Genomic DNA, 13,188 nt, shown 5'->3' on the forward strand with positions numbered 1-13,188 from the left:
CTTCCCCACAAAATTCTTGGATCCCTCTTGCTACTTAACATGCTGTGCAAGTGTACAACTTAATACTTGAATACACTAGAAAAACATGATATGCTTCATTTGTTCTTGTATAAATCCAACAAAGTGGACTTCAACCTTATTGTAAATGCACTGTCTTACATATATCAGACAGAGTGGGGTAACCACTGCAAATAAGCAGCAGGCAATTTGCCTTCAGTAGCAAATGTTTCTGCACATAGATACAAAAAATGTTGGAGTGCGTACATATTAAAGCGTTGCTGCAGGGAAAATGCTTCCACTGCCATCGCAATAGCCTTTTCTCGGCACCACTAGTGACCAAGTCAGCCACTCCATAATGATGCCATCTCTTCCTACCTGTATGCTATTAGTAGATTAATTATACTGAATAGCGGTGCGACAAAGTCTAGGACGCCGCTTCCCAGATTTTGTAATCATGTCCCTCTGCTGCAACAATCCAGTTTACGGGACCAGTTGGTTCAAAATGTCCCGCGCCAATCTTCATCAGTAAATTCTCATTAATCTCGGCGGCATATAAATTCTGTTCTGCCTTGAGTATCTTGATCTACATACCGACATATACATATGACCAGCAATTTTAGAAATTTGTTCATTGCATATATGGACATCATCAAGTGGAAGGGAGAAAAAAAGGTACACATTTTATACCTTGCTGCGGCACTGAATCTTTAGGCGGCATCTGATAGACATTAATTTGGCAATATCTTGTTGTAAGTGTGAGAAGATGTGATCATAGAAGACTGCAGGAGTGCCAGGATGTGTCAAGATATAGGCATAGCCTTGCATCTCCATACCATAGGGAAATCTCCAATGACCCTACAGTTATACCAAAACCCATGTTAGGAGTATCAAGATTGGTAACTCAGAGTTGAACCCCGGAGCACGTGCTTCCGGCTTAATATAAAACATTCTACATTGTCAAAATTATTGACAAAAATGTTGCAAACACTTGTTATCTTGTGCCCTGTGAAAAAAGAGCAAATTCAATGCATACAAAGTTGCTATTCTAGCAACTCATTCTTCCTTTTTGTGAAGAACAGTTACTAACATACTTTGTCATGAATTGCTGTAAAAAAAAACTTCATCATGAATTGCTGTAAAAAAATACTTTGTCATGAAAATTTGCAACATGCACATGACTGAATTTTATGAAACTTTAAAATATCCTCTTTTTTTAAAAAAACTGAAGGGTGCAAACGAGCTTGGGAGCACAAAATCTCACTCTTGGAGCAGATTCTTGCATTTGGGGGGGGGGGGGGGTATCTTAGAATATAATTCATTTATACAAGAATTCTCAGGATTCCAAATTTCAACAGCGATGGAGTAAGACAGGTTATTTTTAGAAACCGTGTTTCGAAAAATAAATAAAAGGGAAATTGGGCAACATTAAGCAAATAAGAAAATGGCAGCTACACAGTGTTTCTTACTAAGATACATCAGATGGCAGGATACCCAGCATAGAATGGCAAAACCTTTTGACTATTTCCTACACAAATACAATTAAGCCAGGAAATGTCCACTTGTCCAAGGTTCTGTGCAAGACTAATATTAGGGAGATATGGCTAACATTGTGTCACATGCTAAACTTTCGGGGTCCATGCCCATGACACATTGATCCGTGCATATATAGAGATAATGTACTGTACCTGAGTAGAGCCGGTGTCATGATTTTCTATAAATGTGACTGCACGTGAAGGCCACCAACCTAATACTCCAGGGGGTTTTCCTTTTTCATCAGACAAGCGCCAATACTCAGATCTTTCCAGTGCCTGTGCAACGCAAGGAAGTTCCATATTACAGTCGTAGAAACAAAAGAAGAAAACCTAGGAGAAGAGTACACAAGGTCCACCGGTACAAAAACAAACAATGGGTGAAACTAAGCACTAAAATCATTCATGAGTTAAATAGCATCAGGAAACCACTTCAGAACAGATTTATCAACACTTGCTGGCATGGGAAAACTATGTAAAAGCAAGTTTAGTTAAACATAATAGCAAGAACTGATTGTAGAGAAAAATGCTCAATCATCAATAACATTACATGATCTTTCTGTAAAAAAAATAGTAAAAATATATAAGACATGATTCAACCAAGCAGGCAGGCAATGCTTCATGACGCATATGGCAACAAAAGTTGCTTGAACGAATTTCGCTGAAATCTTACCATATGAAGTATTCCCTTAGTAGTGACATCAAATGCACCAGCAGTTCCGTTTGTAGCATTTATCCAGTCAACAATTCTCTGCCTGTGAGCATCCTGGTTATAATCCATCTCACCATAAGTATAACTGAGAGAGTCCCAGTACTCTCCTACTGCAAAGTATGGTTCAGTTGCTTCCATGTAATCTTTGACATATCCACCCCAAAAGCCACGAGCAAAATCAAGTCTCCATCCATCATATCCAACTTCCTTTCTGCAATTCGAGGAGAATAACTATGAAAACATGTGGTGCTGGCACTGCCGCAAAATTCAGGTCCAATGGTCTATAATTCAATTTATATCCTAAAGTTAATGGAAAATATACCGACACATTAGGATTTGTCAGCTTCTCACATATTGGAGTAGTGGGAACATCAAATGTTCTATCTCCAAAGGAAGGAACAGATAGTATTCCCTAATAATGTGCCGCTCATTCAACAAACTATTGATGTATTAAAATTGGAGGGAGGAGTTATTCTGGAATGTGTTGTGTGGGCTATGTGTCAGGCCATCTTGAGTTTTCTCCTCTTTCTTTTCTCAAGGAAGCAGGCCATGTTAAGTTTGTTAGACATCCTATCAACCAACTATCCCAAAAGACTGATCTGATGGGAAGAGGAGATATAATATAATATACTATCAACCAACTATCCCAAAAGACTGATCTGATAGGAAGAGGAGATAAGTGATTGGGGAAAACACAGGGACTGAGAAAAAAGAAATCATGTCTGATATTATGTTAGATATTCCTATCAACCAACTATCCCAAAAGACCGATCTGATATGAAGAGGAGATATAATATACATAACAAAGTTGTGGTGGTATGGCGCGTTTTTTATAGGAACATTGTATGAGAGGAAGGGCATCGAATGAACGGAGCTCTGAATTCCATATCCATTTATCTGCCTCTCTTATCTTCTTCTCAGATCATATCCCTGATCCCCAACTCTCTGGTGAATTCACACATTATCCAGACCAATTCACTGAGAGATTTGATCGTCAGAGTTGAGAATACAAGTCATATAACACACAGCTGCAAATTAGATACATAAATGATGCATTTACATGTAGTCTATTAATGGATGCTGCACATTTGAACAGCTCATGCATAAACAGACAGTTAAGAATAAGAAAACGTAGGAACTTTCGCCAAGAAATGAAAGGGTGGCAGACCTCATCCAGCGAAGCCATTCTTTAATATCAGTTCTCACAAAATCTTGTGAGTGATCGATGTTTGGTGCAGCATGGAAGTTATCTCCACTGCTTTTGTTTCCTCTTCCCTACAAGCACAAGAATTTCACCGTGAACGTACAAAGGTTTACCAGATATCATATGCTGCACAAGCAAAATAAAATGGTAAAAACATGTAGAACAATCTTTTTGAACGGAATGTAGAACAACCTTGTAATTTCTAAGTTTACTTCTGGAGGTGGATATTTATTTCCTTCTATTTCACAACACAGGTCAAGTTCCATTAAGTTATTTACACAACTTAAGTATGAATGCAAATTAGTGCATTTTACTTTCAATACTGAAAAGGTAAAACAATAAAAGTCAAAAAGGCAAAGAGTTAGTCAGAATTTGCAGGTCACTCAGCCAGACTACCTTTAAGCATCATTTTGTTGGTTGACTTAAGTTTATCTCGTAACTTCAGTAAGCCCACACTCGAGGGTAAATATTTGAAATTTCATTACTATATCCATGCGGAGGAATGATGCTACCCATTTTATGTTTGTGTCTTCAACACAAATTATAGCAGCACAGTGGAAGAACCAAATAACCACAATCGGTGATGATATTAGTGAATCAAAATGAACTTTGAAGAACGACATACTCGAAGTCGATTAATCAGGTTTAGTTAGCACGGAAAAGCCTCACCTGGAAATGTGGATCATCAGCAACGACCGCTCGGTCATCCCAGTTCATACGCCCACCAAAAATATTCCAGATCCCGTTTTGATTCTGAAACTGAGCACATCTGTGATTTAGAACAGCATCGCCAAGAACCTTCACACCATTTTCATGAAAAATATCCACAAGCTGCTTCAACTCTGCCATGGTTCCATATCTGAAACATTGATGATATCATGGTAATGCTTAGCACAGCTCGCATGATGAGGTTGGGAGAAATTTGGAAGGAGAACAAGCTCAGTACAAGATTAGCAATGCTTTTCTCATTTATTACCCAACTACTACCCAAGTGCTCGCAAGGTCATGTTTCTACAGTCTACACTGATAGTAGCAAGATATCCAGAACAACAAATATACACTAGAGAGACACAACATCTACTACATAGCCTCATCAGTCACCTAATACAGAACACGCATCACCTGCCTTGTTCATTCATTAGGAGGAAAACTTCTGGTCAGTTCATCATTTACTCAACAACCACCAAATAGTTTTCCACAGTTTGCACATTGGCATGCATTACACTAGCAGGACAACAGCTAGCATCAACACATGGAACTAGTTTGCACATTATACACTGACATCGAGTTCAAGGGACCAGCAAAGGAGATACTATGGCAGAAAACAGAAACTAACAAAATAAAGTAAGATAACATTACGAAATGTATCCAATTCTCAAAGAACCATTTTAAGGAATATAATGGCTTTTCACAAGTAAATATACCTGGAATTTAGGTTGTATAAATCCCTTGGCATGTATCCTTCAGGTGATACAGAATCAGTAGGTGGTGGTGACCAAACAATGGTGAAACCCAGGGATGACAACTCCTTGGCCTTTGTACCAAGTTCAACATACCACTTTCCTGACTTATGTGACTCCCAGTTAAATCCTTGGCACACTATTTCGAATCCAGATCCAGTGCCAGAACAAGCTGGCTTCACACTTTCTGGGTCATCGATGTAAACAGGGTCTTCTATGGCATCAATAGTGGGGCTCCTAAAAATGCTATATGCTTCAGCTGCTAACCTCTCAATTTCTTGTAGAATATCTTCTTGCAGAACTTTGTTCTTTGCTCGTTGACCTCTTCTAGACGACAGGCCAACCACCAGATTTCTTATATCGCTGATTAGGCCATCAGTTTGCGCAGACTTATCATCAAGTTTATGTTCACCAGCCCTATGAGGCTCTTGAGTGCTGCCAAATTGCTCCACCCTCGTAAGAGGAATATAGAAATCAAATCCATTCTCCAGATTTCTCAACCAAGTATGCTCATTAAGTTTGAGCACGAAAACAAGACCCGAGTAGTCTGCATCCAGTAGGAATGATACAGCGCTGCCTGTACCATCAGTTTTTTGCTGCAGCACCAGGTAAGATGTGTGAATAGGAATAGCTAACAAATTTTCAGGCAGCTTAAGTTACTGGATCTCAAGAATAATACATGTAAATGCTCTATGAATGGAAGGAAACAAGAAAGAAAGAAAAATGGCAGCACCCCAGAAACACCTATTGTCAACTCAAAAGAGTAAAACTTGCTTGTGTGTGCATTCTGCTTTGAAGATATAAGAGAGAACCACTCCTAAACAGACTAGGGAGCTTGTCCTCACTTGACCAACCAAAGCAGGAATCACCCAGAAAGGAAGCACATTTTTAGCTCCATGGGGGCATGGAGCCATGGCACCAATCTCCTTTGTCATTAGACGCACAGGAGTCCACATTGGATGTGTTATGTAGGTTCTCAAAGTCAAGTACAGTTAATATATAGTGTAGTGGTATATATGTTTTGAATTGCTGAAACGCACAATCCCCAAGGTCTTCAGAGATTTGCCAAATATCAGACTAGTTTTTATACTTCACTGTTTTTCTACAGAAGGTTCAATGAAATTCCAAATTATCCAATTTGTTTGAAGAAAAAATTAAGTTTTAACCAGACCTTTAGTGGAGTTACAGCAGGCTCCAAGTTTGTTCATCTCTCTTTCTACAAAGGGCTCAAAGTTATCTCCTTACCTCTAGCAAGGTCTGAAGAGCTTTCTGTCGGAAGATCTTCGTGTTTGGTGGATGCGGTTCTGGTGGGATCTCCCAAGTCATGGTATTGCCTTTGCAAACTCCCCAATGAATGATAACATCTCCAGTAATGTCAGTATAGAATTCCACGAGACTTTTATCTGTTTCACTGTTCTCCGTCACAGCAACAGATACAAAATGCTCAAAATACTCTGATTTTAAGATGGGATATTCCTCATAGAACTCTGAAATGCATTTTGTGCTTGGACCTTTTTCCCCAGGAACTGCTTCTTTTAGCTGAGCATTAGATCCTTCAGGTTTCACTCCTAAGACACAAGAAAATCCAATATGTTAGATAGCATTCCTTGAACGCCCCAAAAAATCAGATTCTTCAGCTTGTGAAAGCCAATACCATGTAATTTTTTGGTCAGAACATACCATGTAATTCTCTGAGAATGCTACTGACTACTGCAGTTCAGTAATTGACTTGAGGACAAAACAGGTTGTCATCCAAAGAACAATAATAGCAGGAAAAAGGGTGCAAAGTTATCAAGGAGAACCACATTATACAAGTCAGCATTTTTTTATAGCAGTTGCTTGCAACTATGATTGCTTTAAAACAGGATTTCCTTGGTTTATGCAAGTGAAATTCATTGCTTGTATGCTAATGTTATTACACTCAGATAATAATCAGATGGCGTGACATGGAGAGTCCATTTTACGCGTGTGTGCTGAAACATACTTCCAGAAATGTTGTTTTTGCCATGAACTTAGGTAAAAATGGAGCAAATTGTCGATGCAGCAGTATTTACTCTGCTAAGGGTGTTGTGGCTTTTTCTTATTGGTCTAGGGTTTGGGAGTGTCCTTGAATCCTTGTAATATAATTTGCCCCTTTGGGCAGTGCAATACAACAAGTCTAGTCATAACATGGCACTATGGTAGTATAGCACGAATGTTCAGGCTACAGGTCCTGTATTTGCCACTGCCGTCGCCTCTCTTCAGGCACTACTGCCCATCGTCTTCCATTGCGCTACCCCCAGGAGGAGCGAATTCCGCTCCTGGGGCTAAGCAAACTCATCCACAACCCTGTAATTCATTGTAGCGGGCAAGGATAACCAGTGGTTGCATCTAAAATTTCCTTTTACATTGCTCAGGGTTCTAATGCTAAATAGTTGTGTATTGTTAAGTACTTCCGTAGAAGAAAAATATTTATATCTAACCTAAACCCACTCGAATAGGACAGAGTACTTGAAGCTCTAAAATAACCTGGGTAGACATCAATACCTTGTTTTGCTCCTAACGGATCTCCATCCTTGAGGGACCCACTTAAGGGTATTCTGAAATCCCCACCCTTATGTTGAAACCATGCACCTGTTCCCTCTTCCTAACAAAGCAACAATCAATTGAGACATTAAAACTGGAAGCTGAATAAGCCCTTCAAACCTAAAAGAGCCAGAGCAATGCACATAATTTTACTAATTATTTTTTAAAAGGGGAATATATTAATATTGCGAAGATATCAATTACACCCAGCCTCTGCACGTACAAGATGTCGCAAAGACATCGAGGATGCACACAGCCCAAGGAAAAAATTAAAAAGAAAGGAAAAAAAACAAAGGTCCCGCCACAAAGATCGACTCCTCTCAGCAGCCGCACACAAACCACCACCAAATACAACACCCGGAAAACATGAAAGGTCTCCAGAAGCAACGCCTCCACAAGTGCCGTTGTTGCCCGATCCAAGATCTTAGGTTTTCACCCTGGAGAAGTCCGAGCTCTCAAGACAATTCCTTCAGCAAGGCAATTGCTAGGCACAACCAATGAAGGCCAGACCTTAGGTTTTCGCCCTGAAAGTCCCGGCTCGGCATCCGAGGAGCACCACCAAAAATGAATTCTCCAGTGTTGCCACCCCCACTCATCACTGCTGCTCCTGAGATTTATCTAACACCTGGCTGACTCCATCGACTCCAAGGCTCCGTCCGTCTAACTGATCCTCCGATCTCGGCCACCATGACCTTCTCCACCGCTGTCTCCACCATGGAAATCGAGAAGCCGACATGTCCCAAGGTGTCATCAACCAACAGAGCTTCGCGCCACGCCTTTAGAACCTCGTAGGCTGATATGGACGTGCACGACCGGAATCTAACCGATCCAGATATCCCGAGCAAGATCTCCGGCGGCTGTTCCGGAACATGCCGATGGCCAGATCGAGGAAGACCGGTCATGCAGGCCGTTGCCGTGATGCGAGAAGAGCACAAGGACCGCCTCCTTATGCGAGCAAAACCAGTAGGCCCCCACGCCGACAGTCAGAGCAGCAGAGGAGAAAACGGCCGCAGCGCCTCTACGCGCGCAACACTCCATCCAGAGCAGGCCCAGAGGCCCAGATCGGATCCGCTGCCTGCGCCGCTGGAGGCATCTCTGCAGGAGTAGCGCGCCGCTCGCCTCCACCTCTCCACTCCGTCTCCAGGCCCCGGCCCCCAAAACCGCGCTGCCTTGCACCGCCGCCACCGGCCCACCACCGCCCGTGGAGCAATGCTGCGATGCACTCCCCTGCCCTCCGTCATTTGACGAGAAGGGCGCCGCCACCGCTGCTGGCATCGGCAGCGGCACCGGCCAGGATCAGAGGGCGGGGGGACGGGACCAGCGGGATTGAGATGAGGTGCCTCCGGAGTCGCTCGGGCGGAAGCGACCCGGGAGGAATTTTCTTCGCCCAAGTTCTCTGCCGATGGGTCATACTCCCTCCATTCCAAAATATAGTGTGCCCGCGCTTCCCGAGGTCCAACTTTGACCATAAATTTAACCAAGGAGACCGACTGCGGCGGGAGAAAAAAATATATAATTGAAAACTTCTTTTGAATACGAATTCACTGGTATAATTTTTGCTCCCGCCGCAGTCGGTCTCCTTGGTTAAATTTATGGTCAAAGTTGAAGCACGGGAATAGAGGAAGCACTACATTTTGGAATGGAGGGAGTATTAAAATATGAAGGGCAGGCCTGGCGCAGTGGTGAAGTACTCCCCAGTTGTGCCAAGAGGTCCTGGGTTCGACGCAGCCTCTCTACATTGCGCTGTGTGGGTAAGGCCTACCTCGTATAATCCTTCCCCAGACCCCACCTAGTGTGGGAGCTTCTAGCTCTGGGTCTGTCCTATGGATCTATTAAAATATCAGCTCGGATGAGGCATGTGTTTCATATTGCCTTTAGTATGCAGATATGCATGTTTGTGGTGTACAATATCTTTTGGTTAGACAACTAGAGAATGCAGACGCAACTTTCCATAGCAGCATTCAGTGGTAGTATAAATGGAATGGAATTGAGTGGGCAAGTCCGATATTTATGGTGAGAGTTTTAATATAATATACTCCCTCCGTTCCTTGATATAAGGTGTATAGATTTTTGAGAAAAAATCCAAAATATAAGGTGCATTGTGTTGCACCACTCGTTTGGATATTTTTTTTAGGGATTTGATTACATTTCCCTATATTAGGCAAGCTCCTCTATTTTCTAATGTCAATTAGTCCGGTGTAATCTCGCCCAAAACTTGTGAAATTTTCCCTCCATATGCGTTCTTTAATTTCCGTGCCAAAAACTATACACCCTATATTTAGGAACGGAGGGAGTAGTAAGTTAAGAAACACGCAACGCCTGGGAAATAGATTGAAAGCAATGTACTCGTGTAAAGTTCGAACCTTGAGAACAAAATTGATAGCGGCAACTGGAGTGTCCTTATCAAATTTGATTTGCACTTCATGAAGTATATGTCCTTCTGAATTGGGTGAAGTCTCCAATGGTGTTTCAATCGCAGAGTCCTGAAAGTTTCAAATATTGTTCAGCAATTTGAATCCTAAATAGTTACTACTAGAATTATATCTAAATGATAAATAAGGAAGCGGTTCCTAGAAGTTAGTGTCGCACAGACACCCGTGTTTCAATAGCTGAAAACTGTCTTAAGTGCTTGAACAGTTTTCACAAGTTTAGAACAACCTTGATTGGAACCGAACCGGGAGGTCTAATTTCCGAAGGAGGTTGATCCCATTCACTGCAAATATATAGATAAGGAGGATAAGATGAATTCAGTTCTTTTAGGGGGCAGAACATCGACAACAAACCTACCTTGAAAAATTATTATTTGTTCAAGCAACAAAGACAGAAGTGCGTATCAAGACAATGACATGGGAGACAAGGAGACATAACACACATTGACATGCAATCAAATAAAAGAGAAAATGTGAACATCTCCACCCAGTTGTGCAAACATGTGATTATTAGTTAGAATGTGCATTAATGATATTCCAGAAGAAAAGAGGCTGGATAGTTCCAATACCAGTATTATACAACAAAATGTAGTATCGAGTTTTGTGCTGAATTTCCTCTGCTTAGTTAGGAGCAACCGCATTGCCCACCTGATTTATTTACTACGTACTACTCTGGAATGAACATGTTCATAGTTTCCCAAGGCATTCACTAAGAGACGAAGTCGAACCCGGTGCAGTGAAGCGGGCTGCATTGGTATCGCGAGCGAAACCTACCTCGCTGACAGGTGACAAGGCGTGCATACCTGCCGGTCTCACCGTGGTAGGAGACACCCCAGTGCAGCAGCCACTTCCCCTCTACGTCGCACCCGATGACGATCTTGCACTTGCCGTCCGCATCCGGCTCCGCCTCCACTCTCACCCACGCCTTCCCTTCCACCTGGACACACCACACCACAGAATCAAATATGTACCAGCCAGAATAAAATGAAGAAGAAAAAAGAGAGGCACAATCCACAGTTTCACGCGACGGGGCATAGAAGAGGTTACAGTTTGGCATCGGCGGAGGGGGAACTTCTCGGAGAAGACCACCGCGGCCTCTCCGGAATCAGCGACGGGCACCTCCGCCGCGCCGGCGTGGGCGACGACGACGCCGCCCCGGGCGAGCCTGACTCTCCTGGGAGCGGCACGGGATCGGGCCGCCCGCGGGCGCGCGGCCACCAGGAAGGCCTCCCCGGGCGGGCCGGACCTCGCCGGCGGGACCGCCCGCGGGATCGCCGGAATGCTCCAGCTAACCGCCGACATGTCACGGTCTCTCGCTCTCTGTCCAACGCTCTCGTCTGCGTGTGCGCGTGCGTGTGTGTCTGTGAACGGGAAGGGAAGGGAAGGGAAAAGGACGGGAACGGAAAACGGGGTGGGACGGGAAAAATAAAGGGTGGGCTTAAAAAGGAATGGCCCGTCGTCGTCGGGAGATGGTTTCCCGGGCCCGCGCGTCAATGGGGGGAGGGCCTCGCCACGACCGGTGGAAAATCGCTGCCGCGTCGAGGCGGATTGGGAAGGGGGGAAAGTGGTCGCTCCTCCTCCCGAAGCTCGATTTGCTAATTTTGGGATCCCAAAGCGGACGGACGGCTCTCTCGCCGACTAGCCGTGCGCAGCGGTGTGCCGTGGTGTGGTATTAATAAGCGTTTGATTACGTGTTCTAAAAAACAAGCGACTGATTACGTGTCCGGCCTTAACTAACGGATGAGTGGGGAAGACAAAAGGAAATGGCGCGCGGAAGCGTGGAGTCAGAGCATGGGGCCACATGTCCTTGGCTCGCCCCTCCGCATGGGTTTTCTCGGCAACGATGCGGTTTGTCCGGTCTAGGGAAAAAAAATCTTCAGACTGGTGAGCGCTCGAGATCGATTTATTTTTCTAGATCAACTCGAGATTGACTCAAAAAAATGAGATAAATACTTATGTAGCCAAAACGAGCCGATGTTGAGTCAACACTAGGTCACTCAATTTTAGCTCGAAAGCTCGGCATAATATCATAATGTTAAATGATAATGCCATACATTAAATGGAAATATGATGATTTATTAATATATATATATATATATATGATGTCTACGTTTTTTTCATTTTATTTACTAGCAAATATGCAAGCTTAATTAAGTGCAAAGAAAATTTAGGCCTTATTATGGTACTTGACCGACGGTGTGTTAAACAATAATACTACACGCAGTGACAACTAACAGGCTTTTATGGATAGTTAAAGTAATTAATCTCCATCCCCTGAATTTCGGGTAGGGTGGTGGGGCTGCCTCTCCCTAATCCCAACCAAAGATGAGACATGTGCCCCTTTATTGAGTCTGTAAAAATTTGTGTGTGTATGTCTAGCATCTCTCTGTATTATATATCTCGTTGTTTTTGGCAAAAGTTCCCAAGCATATGTACCTTTATTTATTGTCTTTTGTCCATTAAGACCGCCATTTGTTGCTACTTCGTCCAAGAGACCAAGATGAGCACTCCTGAGCACGACAAGATGGCTATACCTTCTACTGAAGTAAGCCTTTTTCACTTTCATGTCATCTTGTTGGTACTATAGTTTATAAATAGATGAATGATCTTTGAATACGTCTGCTGTTATTTTTCTACATATGAGTTATAGTTAGATTGTTCACGTGTAAAATACCCTTGGATAGGGTGCAAGTAGAGTTGTATCTGCGAAATTCTTTGCTGCCCCCTACAAAAGAAATTGTTTAGCAATTAGCATAGATCGATGTTAGTCTTTCAACACAATCTTTTGAAGCCATAATATCATACCAGTGGCTAGGGTGCCACCTTGTGGCGCCTCTTGAGACAGGATTGTGCGTGTTGATCAAGTTGGTGTATTAGTTAACGTCTTTGTATGACATGATTCTTACTTCAGCGAGAAGACAGATAGTCCAAGAGAGCGATAGTTGTATGTTGATGTTAAAAATACAAAACATGGCAATAGAACAGCAGCAACAAGAGTGTGCATTGATAAAGTAGAGCAAGCATAGCAGTTTCATGCGTGTGTATTTTTTGGTGATTCTACGGAGTATAAAATGTCAAGCTTAAAGAATCGGAAAGCACATATATCCTTCAACATAAATTTCTTGTATTCTTGCAAGTTTGGGATATGATCGACCTGTTGATCTCATATTTCTAAAATAAGGTTTGTTAGGAAATATGCAACTTGTATTCCCGTGAGGCCATAGGCCAGTATATATACATGTATAGGTGCAGGAAATATGCAGAAAACCCCTTATACAATGGAGTAAAG

At 42.7% G+C, this 13,188-nt stretch overlaps 1 protein-coding gene across 1 annotated transcript; it reads right to left on the reverse strand.

Moving 5' to 3' along the window:
• Positions 1 to 76: 76 nt before the first annotated feature.
• LOC123078800 (alpha-amylase 3, chloroplastic) lies at positions 77 to 11,323 on the reverse strand. Its single transcript, XM_044501408.1, has 13 exons — positions 10,947 to 11,323; positions 10,703 to 10,836; positions 10,129 to 10,183; positions 9,834 to 9,953; positions 7,432 to 7,531; positions 6,151 to 6,473; positions 4,870 to 5,501; positions 4,115 to 4,304; positions 3,410 to 3,516; positions 2,203 to 2,452; positions 1,686 to 1,808; positions 688 to 855; positions 77 to 583 (listed from the first exon to the last, which is right to left on the reverse strand). Exons 1-13 carry the CDS (start codon positions 11,199 to 11,201, stop codon positions 425 to 427), a joined length of 2,616 nt encoding a protein of 871 aa, XP_044357343.1. The 5' UTR covers positions 11,202 to 11,323; the 3' UTR covers positions 77 to 424.
• Between the last annotated feature and the right edge of the window lie 1,865 nt (positions 11,324 to 13,188).

Source organism: Triticum aestivum, chromosome 3D (genome assembly GCF_018294505.1).
Source record: "Triticum aestivum cultivar Chinese Spring chromosome 3D, IWGSC CS RefSeq v2.1, whole genome shotgun sequence".
Lineage (NCBI taxonomy): Eukaryota > Viridiplantae > Streptophyta > Magnoliopsida > Poales > Poaceae > Triticum > Triticum aestivum.

Coding starts and splice junctions, on each gene's coding strand:
- LOC123078800 (XM_044501408.1), bottom strand. CDS start 11,201: ATGTCGGCGGTTAGCTGGAGCATTCCGGCGATCCCGCGGGCGGTCCCG. Junction 10,184..10,702: donor TACCACGGTGAGACCGGCAG/GTATGCACGCCT, acceptor ATATATTTGCAG/TGAATGGGATCAACCTCCTT. Junction 4,305..4,869: donor TTATACAACCTAAATTCCAG/GTATATTTACTT, acceptor TCAATGTTTCAG/ATATGGAACCATGGCAGAGT.